We start from the raw sequence: 19,718 nt of genomic DNA on the forward strand, positions 1-19,718 counted from the left end.
GGCCAGGCCCGCGGGGCGGGGCGCTCGCAGCCTCCCCCGCGCCGCCCCCCGCCTCCTCAGGCCTCGGCGCCATGGCCGTCCCCGTGCTCCGGCGCGCCGTGCTCTGCAGCAGGAGCGCACTCGGTGCAGCCCCAGGTCGGTGCGCTGGTGGCGGGGCGGGGGGTGCGCCGCTGGTCGTCGTGGTTGTCACCGGCTGCGATGGGGATTATGAGCAGGGACGGGATGCTGCGTAGGGACTTCATTCAGCTTTCCCTCTTCCTCTCCTGTGTGCATGTGTGGAATAGGAGATAGCTCAAAAGGCCTTTAATGGCTAGTATGTACTGCAGGAGACTGTTCGCAGTTTGTTTTTTTAGTAGGTAGTCCCCCGTGCCGATTTCATAGGTCGACATGGTAGGACCTGCCTTTTTGGGTCAGGGGAAGCCACGCGGAATTTTACTGGAGGCCGCCAAACCGCGGCAGTGCGTGTTCGGCAACACTGGTACCGGCGGTGACGGAGTCCACACCAAGGCTGATGTTTTGGAAAAGCCAAGATCTGACCTTTGGGAAGAACAGCCCAGTAACGTTAGATACAGTGTGGTGGCGATGGGTGGCTGCTGCGCCTTCTGCCCTCGCCCAGTGCGCGTTTCTCTGTGCTGCCTCCGGGTAGCTGGAGACGCGCGGCCCCACCGTGCCGCCCTGGCTCTGGGCCTGGCCTCGGCCGCCCTCAGCGCCGCGCTCGCATACGCCGGGCCTGGGCTCCTGGAAAGCCCCGTGCTTGCTAGTGGCCTTCTTAGCTGTGAATGATGAATAAATGAGAGAACGACTTTTTGTTTATGCTGAAGGAAAATACCGACAATAAAAGACCCAACACCCGCCACACCAAACCTCCCGAATCTTTTGTGTGCCTCTTTTATCAGCGAAAAAGACTACTAAAGGAAACACCACCAACCAACCAGAATTACCGTTTTGTTTTGTTTTTAATTTTCTAACTGTTAGGTAAAGTGTTGTACATGATTTTGAAGTCTGACTGCGGAATTCTGTGTTCTGAATATTTTTGACGATATTTTCCTGAGGTGTTTAGTGCTGGATGTGTTGGTATAATTGCGTTTCAGAAGGATGACGAGAAGGAAGAATTGTTTCACAACCAAAACAAACTTCTAGTGCTAGCAGATAGATATTTAGGTAAAGGCGTTGAAGTAGCTGCTAAGACTTCTGTGTAGGATTGTAGTGTCTGTTTTTAAAACAGTCTTATTTCATAACATAAACTTCCTGCAACCTTCTGCATGACTTTGTAGCTTCCTTCAATAAATTTTATCCAGGTGTTCCTCATTCATTTGCAAGACCTCATCATCCGTGACTAATACACAAATTACTCCAGCTGAAGCATTTTCTGTTTTGTTTCAAAAGCTAGCACAGCATCTTGAGCAGTTTAGGTGGTACAAAGAGTGTTTGGAAAAAGCTTTCAAAAATATTACAGTGAGTCTGCAGTTCATAGGAGATGGAAGAATGGAGATTATTAAAATGAAAGTATTTTCAGTTAGATGTACCTTTATAGGTGAAAATAATAACCATTCAGCAACAACAGAAAAGCCTGCTTGTTTGTAGATTATTTTTTTCCTTATGTTTTTAACCTACATTTAGTTAATTGGTGATATTTGATGAAAAAGGTCTCTGTGCACAAAGAAATTGCTTTTATTGTTGGGGAGTTTTCCTACATTTACAAATTTGCTATTTTCTTAAATACAGAATTTAGGTTTGGAAATACTTGTTTCATACTGAAAAAAAATTTAGGGAAAGGCTTTCGGTTTTAAATATTACAATGTAATAGCTGATCAACATATAAAGAATCTGAATTTTTACATTAGTAGCTACTGATATAAAGGCAGTTTAAAGCATCCCACTTGGTAAATATGACAGAAAAAGGAGATACCTTATAAAATGTTTGTTTAGAGCTGTGTAAGCAACCCAGATTACATAGTGATTTCTCTCTTCATTAGGTCGAAGATCTCTTCTTTCCTCAGCCTATGTGGATAGCTCAAAATGGGAAAAGAGAAAAAAAGAGGATCATAGCCTAGGTGAGAAAAGTTTGTTTCTTGTCTCCACTTTGTCAAATTAATTGCAGCCTGAGCTTATTTTTGGTTACCTTACCATCTGTAAATCCTTCAAATAAAAAAGGGTGCGAAACAAAATGCTTCTGAGCTTCTATGTCAAAAAGCGCCCAACATGTTAAAATTTTGTCTTATGTATTCAAAGCTGTAATGTAGAAAGAAGTTAGAATTTGCCTGTTTACTTAATGTTCAGTTTCTACAAGCTGATTTTTTTGTTTCACAAAATTCAATGACTGTTTCTGACTGATGTCTTCATTGGCATTGTTTTAATAGTACTGCAGGGTGAAAAAAAAGCTATTGTATTAGAGGACAATCATATTTATGGACATTTTTTACAGAGGAAATTTTCCTCAGGGATTTTCAGTTTCTTCTTGAATTATAAATGTTTTTCAGAGGGGGTGGGGAATAAAGCTAAACTTTATTTTCAGTAAGTTACATGCTAAACTGTATCTGCACATGGTACTGAAATCTCCTGTGCAGATTTTATAGCTAAATTATTTGTCTGGATTACATTTGAAATGACATTCCACTCTCTTTTTGGTGGCTATGTTAAATATGAAGCATCTTGCAAAGCATTTTTCCATGCTAAAGATAGGTGGGTTTTTTTTATATTTTGTACCACGAGTGTTTTGGAGATGCCTTATTTCATAGTCTGTTTTCTTTACTGGGTCCCTGAACTGTAGTTGTTACTTGCAACACAGATTATGAGGCTGAAAGAAGAATCATCAGGTGAAATTCTGGGGCTTTTGTCAGGCAGGAGGACAGACAATGTCAGACTGATGTTTTTATGCACTAGTTTGTTTCTTTTATTTGCCTATGAACATTTAGGTGGGAATTGTCAACGAGTACTGTGCATGGATGAGAAAAAGTCAGTGGGTCCTCCTGTCTGCAGCTTGGATCCTGCAGAGACTGTTAATACTTTGTTGCACTTTGCTTTCAGTAGCGTGTAGTGTATTTTGAGCTGGAGCCGCAGATTTTTTGCCCTGGGATGCATCTGAACTAGTCACCTTCAGGTGAAGGTTCTTATTTCAACAAACGTCGTAGCCAATAGAAATCCATTGTAGAAAAAAACGTGCTGGTGCTGGTACAATCCATGTTTGGCTTTCTCCAGGCCTGGCAAGACTTTGTGTAACTATTTGGCAGGCACAGTTCTTGCTGCTCCTCTGCTGATGGTCTTGAGCCAAAGCAGATGTCTGTTCCATGATTTTCAAAGAACTGCTTTGCATTTTCATTTTGTGTTCACAGAAAAGAGAAAACAAGTTAACACTGTGTCAACTGTATTAGCATTTTCAGAGAGGAGACAGCCCTGCAGACGTCTGCTCTGTAGCTGTCAATTGTATGGTTGCACATACAATCTTGTTTGTACTAACTGGTGATCATAGCTAGAGTGAGCTCCTTGTGGTGAGGAAATGCTCTTTTATTTGTGTTTTTCAAACATTGTTTCAGAACTGTTGTTACACAAAACTATGTTATGAGGATGCTTTTAAAGCAAAAAGAAGTATTTTTTGATTTAAAGTCATTTCCATTTCTGTGCTGCAATGATGTGCTATCCCAGACACAAACTCATTTGCTGCATCCATGTAAGACATGCTTTATTGTCTTCTCTGTAACCTCATTTTAGAATCCAGGAATGAATGAGTTTAGTAAACTTCACTACTGAAGAATGTGTGGGAAGGAGCAAGACTGTGTTTCGTATACATGAAATGCTTTTGTTCAAAAAGATAGGAATTGAAGATGTGTTTATTTGGAATTTGAAAATTGCTTGTTGGTAGGAAGATACCTGCCTAGAAGTAGTTGGGATTCTACTTATTAAAAATGAAGTATGAAGGAAACCAGAATCTCAGTGGATGGCAGAACCCAGATGAGAGGAAATTTCTTTTTTTGTTAGATTCACAGTACCTAAATTGGCTCATCTGCAACACCAGGTGGCGTTGCTGCTCTTACAGACGTGAATAATTTCCATTCAAAGCCTTGTTCAGTACAAACCTGTTGTTCTTTCCAGTCATGTGGAAATAGAGATAAATGTGGAGCAAATAAGTTTGTAAGGCAGAATACTTGCATTGGCCTTTAGATTTTAGTTGGGTCTTTAAAATAAAACAAGGCTTTTTTTATATAGCACCGGTAGCCTGTGAATTAAGGTATTATCTCTGCCTAACACTCCCTGGACAGGTAAACTTTGCCTCTCAGTTGTATTGTCATTTCCCACTGCTGGATCAGAACTCTCTCTTGAATGCAGTGCTTCTAAGAATACAAGGATGTAAGTAGAATAAAAGTGACCTTATATGGTGGCCAAATGTGCTACTTGTTGATGTGGCTACATTCTGTGGATATGTACACACTGTGAATCAAACTGAAACTGTGATGATTTCCTAGGCTACCAAACTAGTATTAGAAGTCATAACCACTGACTTGGGAGGTGAGGGTCAGTATTTTCCAAGTCATTGTCATGAACTACCCTGTTGCAGGCAGCAAGGCGTTGAGTTTCTATGAACAAATGAAGATAAAAGTGAATGCCATATCTCATATACCAGTGTTATAGAGACTTCTGTGAAGTTACGGCCTGAAATTAAATCACCTAAGCTTATATTTATCGTTTGTTTCATTAATTTAATTAATTCTTGAATATGCAGTAATACATTTTTAGAGAAATTAAATTCATGGAGTTAATCTTATAGAAATGTATTTTTAGGCAGCATATATGAGAGATTGTATAGAGTAGTGGTTTTTTTTGATGAGTCAGATAACAGCATTTGCAGTATATATCTGTTAAAATGTACATAGAATTTTGATTTGGTCATTAAAGTATTGGTTTGGTTTATGGCTTGTAAGCACTCAGATTTTACCACCAACAATGCTAGGAGACTTGTGCATTCACAAGCTTGCATTCTAGTAATGATGCTTTAACTTAGAAGAAACGTTAATTTTGATTATTGAATAGCAGTTTATGGAGCAGACTTGATTTACAAAAGGTAGCTGAATTATTGCTAATAATAAATTTGAGAAAAAAAGTCTGGTTTTAGGTGTTCTCCACAGAAAACAAGCTAGGAAATAATTACTCATCGTTATTAATTATTGTAATACTGTTACTGCAGAAACAGCAGCTTGTCTGAAAACAAAGCTGAATTTCCCATTATCTTCACTGTCTGCTATTCCTTTAGATTTATTCAGCCCTCATTTTGTTGTGACTCTAACAATGGAGATGATAGATAAGTGTTTAATGTTTACATGGAGTTCATAGGTAAATACTTTCCATACTGTAGATCTGATGAAGAGTTTCAGCTTTGTAGACAGCAATAAAGGCCAGTCATTAAAATTCTGTGTGTGAAATCTCTCAGAGGATGCTGTTGTAAAGTGGGTAACAGTTGTGATCTTGTATTTGTGGCATTGTATTAATTTGATTTATATTCTGCTAAAGTAGTCAGTGTTTCCTAGAGTGACCTCTTCATTTCATGAGCACCTAGAGAAAAGAAATGCCAAGCTCAGGGCTTGATTGTGGCCCAGAATGGTCATAGGGATCACCTTCTAATTTCAGGAGGGTGATGCATAATAAAAACAGTTCTGGAATAGGTGAATCAACTCTTGAGTCTCAGGTCCACATTGCTGTATCATCAAAGAGACCAGGTTTACTGATAGGAAGTTTACTTCATTTAGGCAAGAACCTAGCTGGTGCTTTGATCTGGATGAGCTGAGTTGGTTTCAGCGTCCCTTTTCTCTAACTTCTAGTGCTACTGGGAATGCTCCCTGTGCCTTTACCCATGTGCTTTATCATGACCTTTGTGATTTCTGGAGACATTATGGGCAGTAAAAAGTCAAAGGCTCTTACAGGCACTTCTTGTAAGGATATTACCTTATAAATTTCTTTACCATTAGAAAATTGCATCTGTTGTTTTAGTGGTTATCTTGTATAGCATGGCCTTGATAGCCCACATCACGTCAGCATCTTACGCTGTCTTTTGTAGGAGCTTCTACTGGCCTTACTGACTTTGCCACAAATTTCTCTTTGCTTGCTTTCTCATGGTCATGAAAAGTTTGCCTTTCCTTAGCCAGAGGATAAATGCTCATTTTGTTTTTTGAAGACTTCTCAGGAGGAGAGTTGTTATGTAAACAAGGAGTACTTGCTATGTGGTAGACGGCAGCATTGTACAGGAGTCAGCTGTTTTATTCTAAGTCAGAGCTCTATCATTTTACTGAAAACTTCATCCATGTACTGTAATTTGACAGATTACTTACAAGGTCCGAGTAGCAAGGAATGCCATTTGTTCTGTTAAAACTGTACTTTCCAGTGTTCACTGTGGTACATGTGTTTTTAAAGTAATAGAATATGATGTCACTTGTTTTGTTGACAGCATCCCTCAGAGATAGAGCATGTTACTGATGAAGAGCTGTTTCCTGCCCCTGACAACTTTGCAAGAGTAAAAGGATGAGTCTGTTCTGATGTAGTGCTGCAGTTTCTGCCTACCTCACATTTCACTGACAGGTGTGGAGGCAGATTGACCTTTTTGGAAAATTGATTGTAAAATGAGCCAACCCATCAGCTCACCAGGGATGGCCAGCCCGCCATAGTGAGAGGCGTCAAAGGAGTGACTCACGGAGTAACGGTTGCAAAGGAGGAAGGGAGTTCTAAATGTTACAGAGGGAATGTGTTAGATCCTGGTCCTCAGGATGGAGGAGAATAGCAAGAAAGAGTATGACTGAAGTCTTTAAACCTTATGGATTTGATATCATCCATTCATGGTCAAATAGATAACATTGAGCATATGTTGAGCAGCTTACTCTTTCTAGGTAATCTTTATTTTCCAGGAACAGTACAAAGGTAAAACTCCAAATTAAATTCATTTAAGCTCCAATTAATTCATTAAATGCAATGGTTGGCTACCTGTTCGAGAGTCAGAAGTTGAAGTTCCTGCATGGTCACATTAATATTGTTATATGACTGCTGGACCAGAATGCTATAAAGCTACTTAGTTACTGGCACAGTGCCCCATTTGATTAACAGGATTTCTTTGAATTGCTGTTTGTGACTGTAAGGTTTATCAGTATGGTACCACATGTTTCTGTGTCTCATTGTTTTACCATAAAATAAAAATCCATGCCTAAAGCACTGTCCAGCATAAGCTAGGCTTAAAAGCAAGTGGGAATTGTAAGGACATCTGCTAATTTTTTGTTTTAGGTGATTTATATTAGTTATAATGATGATTTCATCCAGCACTTTAGAGAGTAGGTTTTTGTACCCTTTTTTTCTAGTAAGTTAGAATCATCATGTTGAGAACTTGATCATGTTTCATTTTCTGTTAAAGAGTTCAACAATAATTGTATGTACTGTTTTCATACAATTTTAAAATGCGATGTTAAGAACCCAAAATTTGATTTCATGGACATAGGTTCTATTCTAGGTTACATGATAGCTCTGCAGATTTTCTTGTTGTGTTAGTTGATTAAACACGTGCTTTTTCTGCTTTCTCCAGCTGAATTAGCCTACTTAATGGACAGAACCTATGAAAGAAAACTGCCTGTCAGCTCTTTGACAGTAGCTCGGGTAAGGAAATAAATCTCACTCATAAACTGGTAGAAGTGACTGTGGAATGCTTGTGTAGTCAAGTGAGCTGAGAGGCAATAAATGATACCACTTCTGTTAGAAGTTCCAGGATTGTAAATGTCTTGTTATACTATTAAATTGCTGTGTAAAGATGTTTTATTGATACTCATTGTACTCATTAGTTAGTACCCAGACCATAGGGTCTTCGAAATAGATTTCTTTTTAAAATCAGGCCTCACTGTCGCTGGGTTATGTATTTCCCGAGTATGTTTCTGTCATGCCTTCCTATGGCTTCTGTCTTTTTGAGAGTTTTAAAACCTCCTCAGGCACTGTGTAAGAACCCAGCCTACTAAGGGAATGCATTGAATTAGTACATTATACTGTCTGTCTTCCTCCAGTTCCAGGCTTCTTTCAGAGTGAGACAGAGGTGGACGTATTTTGCTTTTATAGCTTTCTTTTGTTGCAGCAGACTGAGACAGAGCAAATGCTGACATGGGTTAAGCAAAGCTATTATTTTTACTGGCATTAGTGACCAGTTCCATCCTCTGGATGGGTTAATCTGGAAAAGGGCAGCAAAAGCAGAGATATATGTTTTTAAATTCCGTGTGTAAATGACTGTAATGAAGAAGGAGAATAAATACATCATTTGTTTAAAAAACAAAACAACAAACTAATAATCAAAATTACCCAGAGATTAGTTATTTCAGTAATATCCCTAATTAGTAATATCACTAAATAGGATAATTTGCACCACCGAGGAGTCACAGAATGCTTTGTTTGGTTACAAGAGGAATCATTTATACAGATCAAGCATTCTTGACCATTGCTTCTGAGACAGTGTCCATGAGGGTGTTCCTCTCCTTTTTATGAATCAGATTTATTCTTTTCCTGCCTTGGGCTGACCTCCCTGGAGAAATGGCATTTTCAGATTGTCAAACAGCCCTGCTTTCCAATACCTGGAGCTAACATCAGATTATTATTTTCTGAAATGTAAAGAAAGCACACAGATGTGCCGTTGTCATGCTCAGAAGATGGGATCTCTAGGTATACAGCATGCAAAGAGAAGAAATGGGAGACCAAATACCAGTCAGCTGAAATTATTGTTTTCAGCTTAGGCCTAAGGTAAAGAGAAGTACTGACTTTGAGAACATGTTTGTTTATTCTGAACTAAAGGTATTGTATTATAAAGATGCTGGAGTATTCCATCGCCTTTTTGCTTATGTTAGTAAAACATACAGGAAAACAGGATTCACTGTTACCATAAGACAAAGTCTGACTGAAAACTTGGCTTGTATTTAAGTAATTGGTAGCTCTGGGAGTTGTGTGAGAAGACAGGATTGTAAATGAGAGGACAGTTGAGCATGGGGAGGGATGATTTTTTCTTACTATTATTTGTAAGTATAGTGAAATACAAAATTTCTGTCCTTGTGCTTCTGAATATATAGTATGAATAGGCACAAAAGGCAAACTATAGGAAAAAGAATATTTATTGGAAAAAGCAATGAGACATGTCAAGACTCAAAATTGTGGCAAAAAATATAAGTAACTGAATATATGCATAGAATAAAGGGTATGGTTAAAGAGCAAAAGATGTAGAGAAACAGCAAAAATACAGGATATTGAGCTATAGGTGTTTAATTCTCAGATGGCTTTCAAGATGCATAAATTTTCTCAGAATTAAGGAAGGGGGTTGTCTCAGTTTAAAAAGATTTGCGTTTTGGCAGTCTAGAAGAAACCAGAATTAGGAGCAAGCAAAGATGTGAAGAATTACTGTACTGTCAGACACCTAAATATGCCAGACAAATGTATTTTGCCACTGCATTTTCTTTTAATATGCTTCATGTGAGTGTGGCCTTTTTAAGCTTTTATTTCTTTTTTTTTAATCAGTTCATTGACAACATTTCTTCACGAGAAGAAGTGGATCAAGCCGAATACTACCTTTACAAGTAAGCATCTTTTGCCCCCAGCACAAACTTTTGAGTCACACAAGTAAATACCACAAAGTCTTATTCTTTGAAGACAGATGCTTTCCAGCTTCTTGGCTTTGGTTTTCCTCTTGCAAAGTATGCACATCTACTTGTCTTGCAATTCACAGTCAAGGGCTTTCTTGCCAACTTCTCCATGGTTATGGCTGTCCTTCTCTGGCGTTGTCTCCTGTCAAGCATGTTAATATGAGATACTGAACTAGCAGCTAGTGCAGCCTCCAGCTGTGGTTTATGTTAGAGATGCTGAAATTAGAAGGAGTCATGTTTGTTCACAGTTTTTCCTTCTGATACTTTTTTTCTTCTCTGAGTCATTATTTGTCTTAATTTGCTAGGTGATATTTGGATGTCTAAGTGTGGGACTCAAGGAAGCTTGTTTACTTAGAACACAGAAAAATGAAAATGGGCATCCTGTGGTAATAATCAAGTCAAGTATACAGGGAACCTGTAGTAGTATCTGACTGACCAGTAGTGTCAGTTTGAATGCTTGCTTGCTTCATGTCAGTACTTCTCAATATTGACTTTTAAGAGGGTAGCAACTGTTGCTGATCACTAGAATAAATTAGTTCTTTCATGACAATTGTGCACACATTTTGAAAACGAAGTTTTATAATGGGGACAGTAACATCGTCCTGTTAATGTGCATGAGTCAGCATCCTTACAAATAATGTAAGGTTGTTATTTGTAAATACTAATGATTTGGTTTTTTTAGTTAAGGTGTTTTCTGGATAGCTGGTTAAGTATATGCACGGTTTTAAATATGTGACTGCATTGGACTTCAGATGTCCCTGATTCTGTGGTACTATTGGGACAGTATCCAAACCTCAGAACTTCAAGATGGAAAACAATAGAAATGGGTTAATACAAGCAATATCCTGTAGTTTAAAAATAAAAGTGGGAAGAAGAATCTCTCACAGAGGTGAGTGTAGTGGAATTTCATTCCTTTTAATCAAGATTTCACTAGTCTTTGCAGAATCTGTGGTCAGAAATCAGTTTTCCATCCTGCAACAGCAGAGATGAAAACAGAAGAAGGTAAAGCCGGTTTAATGCAAGCTCTCTCATACCTTTTAGTAACATTCTTGTATGTGTTACGTTATGCCACATGTCCTTAAGTCCCCTCTGATGGAGGCCCTCCAGGGTCAGGGATTCCAAGAAACCTTTGACTTCCCTGACATGCAGAGGAAAGTGGGGTAGTTTCTAAGTCTCAAAATCGTACAGATAAAATCCAGATAGTGAGGTGTCTATAATGTATTTTACAGGTTCTTTCTTCTTGAAAAAAGTTCAGAAATAGTGAAAAAAAGTTAGAAACATAAAAAATGATACATTGTAAGAGGAAGAGAATATTATGGGGATTTCTGACATGTAAATATCCTTCATAGTTTTAATATATTCCTGGTTAGTACCTCAGGTAAAAACACAGGATTACTATCCTTAAGAACATATTCTAGTAGAGAGAGCTACAGTTCAAAACCGATCATGATTATTCACTATTTTCCTAAGATAAAATTCCAGTATGACTGGTGAGAGTATAGCTGTGTGCATATCAAGTATTATCATTTGTCATTCATGCAGATTTTAGTTTTCCATATGAAGAGAATAGAAAAGTATTGATGTGTGTCACATGGCTTGTCAGACATGCTCTGGCTGGAATTTTTTTTCTGTGTGTCCCTGTGATGCTGCTTTGTTTTGGTGTTGCAAAATGCTATCTTTTGGTGATATCAATTTTCAAGGAGACTTCATTCCAGCATTGATCCATGAAACTATTCTCAAAATTGGCCTGTATGCAGGTAGTGAAACAGTGTAGAGGGGTCTGTAATTCATGTAAAAATCCTAGTTATAACAGCATTTTCTCTTTCAAGCAAAAATAAGTGTTCTAGCTTTGGGATATAGGAGGTGTGGGTATTTGGAAGACCCTCTAGTTGGTCTTTATGTTTTACATTTGGCTGGAAGTAAAATGAAAGCCATTTTTATAAAGGTAGGTCTTTCCAGCTGTGAGGATGTTTGACAGAAAAATGTCCCATATAAATGGCCACACCATGAAATGAGGGGAGTAGGGAGGGAAAATTAAGAAGCAGAGAAGCTTTGACAATAAATCTCTCTTTTTCTGCCTTAATATGAAAGTTCCAAGTATGATTTTTCTTTTATTTAAGGAGATGAAACTTCTGAATAGGAGAAAGGCAGTGTCAGAGAAAAACTGGTTTTATGTCTGTTTCTTATGTTTCGTGTCTTCTGAGGTATACAAGTCCTTTGCAAACAAACGTTGTGTACATGGCCTGATAAGTTGACTATATGTGCATTTGCCTGAACATAATTAATCAGAATGCTCCCAAAGTCCAGTGGTTTTCCCCTTAGCTGCTTGTAGAGTATAAAGAGGGGAATTCAATACCTCTCTGACAACCTGAGGGAAAGGGTAATCAGTTCCAAGGCCCCTACAAGGTTGGAAGTTGTTTCTGGTACAAAACGCAAACTGCCTGTGGGAAGAATCAGAGGGAGGTAATGGCATTTCCATGCTTTCAGTGTGGGGTTTTCCTGGACATGGGAGTGACAGATCTTAAAATTGTTAGCTTTGTAGATTGGAGACTTTCCATCTATAATGTGAGGCAGAACATAGTTTCAAAAAGTAGTATTCTGGAGCACTACCATAATGCATTTAGGATCCCAAATAAAATATATGTGCTATATTTAGACCTGTTTCAATTTTCCATCCTTTTAAATCGGTGGATCTCCAGCCATATTGTCTCCACAGAGGATCTTGAGCTTTCAAGAATAGCTGTGTGGAAACTGCTATGCTACATTGTGGAACATGTCAGTAAGATGGTAAAGGCCAGTTTGAGGCATGATGTCATGTGCTTTCAGTGCTCCTCTTTTTGTTCTCTCCTGAATACCTCCCCGCCTTTGTTAACTGTTAGGCTTCTAAAAAATCTTTTCATCTCCTAGGATCCCAACAAAAATTCTCATCAGAATGCAGAGCACTTTGAGCCAGATCAAAGATCTGTAGTTCGTTGTACTTTGTCCTGTCTCACTGAGATGTCAGTATTTCACACATCAGGGTGTTTTTCATATGATTGAAACATTAGCATAATGAAGAGAGGTTTTGTGATGAGGTAACTGCTGATTTTTTATGTAGGTTTTATGCCAACAAAGATTTTTCAATGAGTGTGAAAAGAATTGGTGAAGTTTTTTTTATGTTGAGATTCCTCAAGAGAATTTTTAATTGCATTAAACCCGTGACCCACCATGTAGAAAAAAGTATACACAATGTCTGGAGAATGTGTGTTTGTATGTGCATGTCTGCAAATTCTTGCACAATCTGACTAGATCTTCCTATTACCTTTCTGTGATTGGCAATTTTTTTTTCAAAACAGGGATTTTTCTGCAGACTTCAAGATTTATTACCTGGGGTCCATAGTCGATACTTTGATAATTGCAAAACAGGGCAATAGCAAATTATTAGAAGTTATTCTTAAATGTACTATATTTTATAAAATCATAGCATTGTTTAATTTGGATGGTAGTAAGTTACAGGTTTGAGGCCTGATTCCAGCCTTTAAATCACTTTGGGGCTGTGATCTCTCTACATATTAAATTGTACTTTTCCCTACTAATACCTGTGTGTCGTTGCTTAGGGCAACGTTACATGCAAAGTAAGTTTCACCTGCACTCTATATTTGCATGTCTGTTCTGTGGGTGCAGGAATTGCATTTTTACTTTCATACCAGTCAAACAGCTTAGTGTCTGAGAATGTAGTTACTCTAAAGTGTAGTTTATAATAAATTTTCACAATGGACCAAAAAAAAAGTATTTCTGAATGATATTTGCCTGGCATTCATTCTCACTAGCATGGTACTTCGTTTGTGTATGTAAATCTACAGAAATAATGAATACCGTTAACCTGTTCTGGCACAAGTAGAAGAGATGTAGACACAGTCCTATAACATATTTAATTCTTTCTTTGAGATATTTTCATTCTCTTAAGGCTGTAGGTGAAATAGACATCATTAACTAATCAAATCTTGGTTTTCAATGCTTCCAGAGAAGTATATGAGTTGGAAAAAAAAGGTACAAAAATAAATGGGTCAGAAAAAGCTGCAGCAGTTATATTTTGAAATGATACTGAGAAGTGGTGGAAGCATCTGAAGAGAAAAATACACTTTGTTGGCAGAATGGTATATTTTACCAGTTCGGACATCTGCCTAGGCTGAGTGTTCTAAAATAAGTTCATTTGCAAAAGATTAGGGCAGCTCTTCAGGAGGTAGGGGGGCACAAGGAAGGGAAACACCAGAGAGCTGTACCTCATTAGAATATTTACTTATTTTCATGTGAATGACAGAAATACCAGTGTTTAGTGCTGTTCACTATGGTTGCCAGTGTGTCATGCTGCTTTATGTGAAGAGATATTGGTCACTATCCAAGCCAGTGCTGTCAGATGTAGGTGTTCTGGATGTAGAGACTTGACTGTGCTTCTGGCTTCACCATTCACTCATTTCTGCACAGAGGGGCACACGTTCTTACTTTCCCTCTCATCTTTCACAGTTTCTCTGTTGTGTTTGTCTGTCTGTGTTGAACTGTCGGAATCTTTGGAAAAAAACGTTAGTAACTACGTTTCAGAACCCAGAGCCAAATTTCAGCAAGCCTTATCCTGTAACCACATCAAAATTTCAGTGTGCTCAGTGTAACATGCTGTGAAGTGTGGAAGAACCATCAATAAAGATAAAACATTGAAGAGCATTCAGAAGGATCTTTATCTGTAATACATGCCTTTTTAGTAGTCTGCTTTTCATAGTTCATCTGTCCTTTTGTATATGTAGTTTTCTTTAAACTTGGCATAAACTGGTCAAGAATTTTCTAGGCATGGCATGTAAATGCACACAAAGTTGGAAGGCATTTCATTGATGCTAATTTTTTTGTGTGTGTGTGTTTCCAATGCTAGAAGGATAAGCATTTGGATTTTAAAAGCTTTATATTTAAAACAAGAGGAAAAGAAGGATTCTTCTACAAACAGAATGCAAGTATTGGGGTAATCTGTCCTTCTACTCATCCACATTATTTCTGGAGTCAATAGAAAGACAAAGCCAGTGAGATTTAGAAATTGACAGAAATTACTTGGTCCACACTCCATATGGATACATTTTTCATTTAGTATTGAAATATGGGCTTTCATTACAATTCTTGGAAGAAAAGAGTATTAATAGAATTTCCATATCTTTCACCCATCATCTTTCTTGCCAACAGCTCAAAGCTTTCTGTCTAGTAGCTTCTAATGGAAATACTCTGAAGTACAGTGTGACCAAATCTCTGCTTCATATGTTGAAGGAGAAGGGGCAGTTTTGTCTCAGTTTGTCCCATTCTTATCCTTGAAGGTCAATTTTGCTGTATCCAGTGGCATTCCAGAAGTTATTTCATGAACCCTTGCATCATCAAAAAGCTTGTCAGGAAGCAGATCTTGCATTATGTTTTGGAAATACTGAAAGTCCTGACAGAAGTTAAATGAAGCCAAAAATGTAGAGAGCATTTGTATGTGCATTTGTATGAATGCAAATAGCCAGGACAGACTAAAACCTCTTATAAGCTTCAGAATTTAAAACAACCATGAAGATCTGTTACTTTGCTAGCTTTAGTGAATGACTAATATGACTAATAATTGTAAAGATATACTGGACAATTATCTCCATCTGGCTTCCCCTGCAAGGAATTCCTGGTTCTGCTACAGCCCCTGAGCAGCAGCAGCAGTCAAAGACAGTCTCCAGTTCCATGTACACAGAAGAAAAAAGCATATGAAGTTAATGTTTTTATTGAGTCTCTTGTCCTTTAGCTTTCCTAAATAGTGTTAAATGCTACAGCAATCTTTTCTCTTTCAGTTATGTTGAAAGTGGCAGCTACCAGCATAAACCCATGAATTTTTATTTGGCTTGCAACCATTACTAGAACTGCCATGGTCCTTTCCTTAGGAACTGTTAATTTTGTGATTATTGTATCCATCAACCTAAATCATTCTTCTAGGTGGTGCAAGTAAGTACTTCCTTTTTGAATCAAAATAAATGCAGTAGGAAAAAATAACTATGAACTAGTCATTACTATCAGCTTGTTATGGAATAATCTTGACATGCTGTAGACCAGAGCTGTCTTATTGCAAATAGGTTGATTAGAATTAGCATTATTTGAACTGTTGACTTTGTCTTAGTTTAGATAAGCAAGCAAGAAACCTTAATTCATATAAAACATTTTAATAATGTTTCATCTTTATAATTTAAATTATATTTTTAAAGAAAGCCTTATTGCTGTTTTATGGCAGCAGGAAACAAGTTCTTTAAACCAGTTTCATTTCTTTGGAAGGATTGTACTTAATTTGGATCCATCTTCTTACTGAGCAAAGAGACAGTCTTGTCTAGATACTTCTATGGTTTACAGGTATTTCTTTGCAGCTTTGTTTTATATATCTGATATAAAACATATATATTATATGTATATTATATATTTTCTTTTAAAATAAGAAATAAATGTTTACCAAAATGCTATTTTTCCTGATGTGGACAGCTGGCTTTGAGAAGGAGCCTTAAATGAAAGTATTACTTTTCTGCAAATATTCACATTTTAATGAGTATGTAAATATTAATTATATTAAATATAACACAAGACATTTAGAACATGTTTTCTATTTAGAGTAGCAATTTAGGAAATCTTATTTTTATTTGGTTAGATAAGATTCTCAGTATGTCAGGATTTTTGTATTTGTAGGTGCTAGTTTTGATTCCTGTTTTAATTTAGATGTGGTAAGTATGCATTCCTGCTGTTTTGAGTCACGTATTACTCATTTTTGAGCTGAAATAAATACAGCATAGAAGAGTAAGGAGTATATTATGTCTGCAGCTGTAGAAAGGGCAATAGTTATTAAAAATTCTGTTTGCAGTTGCTTAACTAGTAACTTTCTCTAGATTGTTTTATGCTGCTTGTAAAGCTAGCTGTACAATATATGTTTCTTGGGGAAACAAATGCATTTAGTACTGATTTTTATTTGCAGGGCATGTGAGCTGATTGATTTTTTTCAAATAGGAATTATGTTGATTTTTTGGTTAGCTTTAATTTACAAAATTGTAGTGCTGAGTAGCACTGAGTTGTGGGGTAGCTATTCAAATGAAAGTATTAGGCGTTTTTAACTTCATCTATTCTTACACAACACATATGAAATAATAAAACCAGCTAAAAATGGGAGAGTGTTTATCCCATACTTTCGGAAATTCAAGTTTTTGTGCTACTGCAGCCAGTATATTCAAAATGCTGTACAGTTTAAATGTCATAAACAGAGGGCCAGGTAAAAAGTCGAAAGGCTTCCAGACCAGGTGGAAAAGGTCTTACGAAAGTCAGGAACAAGAAGTAAAAGAAAGAATAAAGGTAGTTTTTGAGGTAAGTTGAGATGTTACTTTGTTGTCCTTAAAGGTGATTTTCCAAGGGGCGAATCAAGATGTTCCTGGCTTAAATGAATTTTGCAAACAGCTGTGGATGAGCTTCTGATGAGAACAATAATTTTATTGGAAATCAGTTTTTAAGAACAGGATGAGTATTTAGAGTCTGTCTTGTGTTAATTTTATTATGGAAAAAATTAAGTTAGGAGCTGGAGAGTGAAGATATGCAGTAAATTGTATCAGCTTTCAAATGTCCTCAATCTGGGAAATAGGAGTTGCATAGCTTGCCGCATCTGTTGTGTTGCAAATACATCTTGGATTAAAGGTACATGCTGTTAAGTTGGCCCTCTTACCAGGATTTACTTTGTATTTTTTCTTATAATTGTTTTCTCTGACATGTAACTAAAGGAAGGCTTATAAGAAAGTGGGACTGGACATCCAGTAAGGATGTGAAATGTTTTGAAACATGCCTGGGCATATCACATGGTAGTTTAACATGGGAAGTGATATCTATCTGGTTTCCTATATTATTTTTTTTTTCTTTACAATGTTGGAGGAAAGATTTTTTCAGGAGACTAATGTGAGTGCTGGTAAGAGCTATACAAGCAGTGTCATGACATTTTTGGTTTTCTGCCGTGGTAACAGTATATGCTCTTGCAGGTTCCATGGAAACAGGCCTGGGACCAAAGTATTTCTGACATTCCTGCCTGAAAATTCCTATTCTGCACCACACTTGTTAAGAAAACTGCCAGTATGGTTGAATGATGGCAAGTCATGTGCTAGTTTGCAGGGTAGACTGACGGTGGGAAGGACAAAAGCATTAAGATATTTTTTCCTGTCACATCTCAGCCAACGTATGAAATACAAGGCTTTGCAGTAATTCAGTGAGGACATCCCTTCATATTACTATATGTAATGAGAAGTCCATATAATCTTAGTTTTAAATCATTGTTACATAAAATCTTGATTTATTTCACAGGCTTTTAAGATGAGTGTGGTCTGAACAAATACATTAAAAAGGGACTACACCATCTAACTGGACTTCACAGTCAAGAAAAGTGTTCTGTGCTTTGTTGGTAACAGTGAGGATGTTCAGCTTAGTAATATACAGTAGAGTGGATCCAGTACTATCTGTTGTGCTCAGACTCTGGTTTTGATGCACATTGCTGCACAGTGTGCAGGGATACCAGTTCCAGAAAGTGAAAGCCTTTGGAGATAGAAAGAACATTTAAGATGACCATGTTAATGGTCAGAGGTAGAGTGATGCACCACAGTTATAGATCTGATCTTACTTTGTTCTGTTATACTCCATTTTAGCAAAATAGTTTTATAACCAAAGGAAAATTACTATGATGGGGAGGAGGTAGGTTTACATTAGCATGCATCTTTATCTTGTAAATTATTTGGCATGTTAATTCTCAAGTAGCTGCTTTTTTATTAAAACAATAAAATATGTTTGTGCTTTTGTATGACTGAAAATGTTACATCAACATTCACTTATCAAGACATCTAGAAAATTATTTCCAACAGACTAGATTTCTTTTTTGCCCCAGTAATAAAGAAATTTGGGGAGTCTATTATGTTAGTCTATTCCAGTGGCTCCGTTTTTTTCTAAATAATTCCGTCTTCAGAAATGTCCAAAAAGACTTGACTGCAGAACAAAAATGAAAATAAGTAGGTACATTTATTTAGCTTGTGTATCTGCTTATTTCTGCATATACATTTGTGCCTGTGAAAAAGTTTTCTCCCTAAGGGCAGAAGCTTGATTGCAGACAGACCCACAAAACAGTGCTTTGCTGTAATTGAATCGAGGAGTATTGAATGAGTAGATAAACAAAGGTCATAGTTATTACCCATTGTTTAGCAGAAAAGGGAAGTTAAGGTGCAAATTGCTGAATATAAGATGCTCTGTAGCAAAATAAAAAAACAAAACAAAACAGTCATTCAGGATACTTAATTTTTTGTTGGTTGGTTGCTATGTTGGTTGCTTGGTTGGCTGTTTGCTTGGTTGGTTGGAGGATTTTTTTGTTGTTCAAATGCTGCTTTAATAGCTATTTTTAAAGCTGCATGCTCCAGATAATGTATCTATATTGTCTGCTGGAATGAGTCCAAATGCATTTTGTGTGCCTCTCTGTATTAAGCACTCTGCTGAGCTACCTGCAACTGTTCCTTCTGCCATTGTTTCTGTTAACGTCTTTCTGTTTCTGGGATTTACTTGGTAAATCCTTGGTTCCTAATTAGGTTGACTAATCCCTAAATAGTCCCTTTTTTACCTTTATTTTGTGTTTTGTTGTGGAGGGCATTGTGGAATGGAAGGACAATACGGGTTTGGAAAAAGCTTAGATAGAAGTCCAAGCCTCTATTGTCAGCTGATTTTTCCCCCTTACCTATTTCCTAAAGTCCTGATGTGCCTGTCCCTGAAGAAGAATGTCCCTAGGCTTTTCAGCTGCTGCTCTGTCTCCCCTTTGCTACATCAGTTTGAAAGCCTGAGGACTCAATTAAATGTGGAGATAGTAATTTCAGAAATAACACTATGGCTGCTTTCAACAATTGGTTTCCATCTTCACCACTGATAAATCTCTATGGGATGCTGGACTGCACATTCTTGAAAGGTGCTGGGGTTGTCCCTGCCTCTCAGCTTTCATCTAATTAATGATCATGTGCATGTGTGGTGTGCTAGGTCTTCAGCTGATTGAGGCATGTCCCTAGTAGC

The 19,718-nt window shown here is 37.5% G+C and overlaps 1 protein-coding gene across 1 annotated transcript in view; it reads left to right on the forward strand.

Moving 5' to 3' along the window:
* Positions 1-30: 30 nt before the first annotated feature.
* MRPS27 (mitochondrial ribosomal protein S27) overlaps positions 31-19,718 on the forward strand; it is a 43,344-nt gene continuing 23,656 nt past the window's right edge. The window contains exons 1-4 of the mRNA XM_015653380.3: positions 31-135; positions 1,977-2,054; positions 7,553-7,623; positions 9,511-9,569. Of these exons, the coding sequence (XP_015508866.1) occupies positions 72-135; positions 1,977-2,054; positions 7,553-7,623; positions 9,511-9,569 (272 nt within the window). The 5' untranslated portion in view covers positions 31-71. The remainder of the gene's footprint in view (positions 136-1,976; positions 2,055-7,552; positions 7,624-9,510; positions 9,570-19,718) is intronic.

Source organism: Parus major, chromosome Z, assembly GCF_001522545.3.
Source record: "Parus major isolate Abel chromosome Z, Parus_major1.1, whole genome shotgun sequence".
In the NCBI taxonomy this organism is placed as follows: domain Eukaryota; kingdom Metazoa; phylum Chordata; class Aves; order Passeriformes; family Paridae; genus Parus; species Parus major.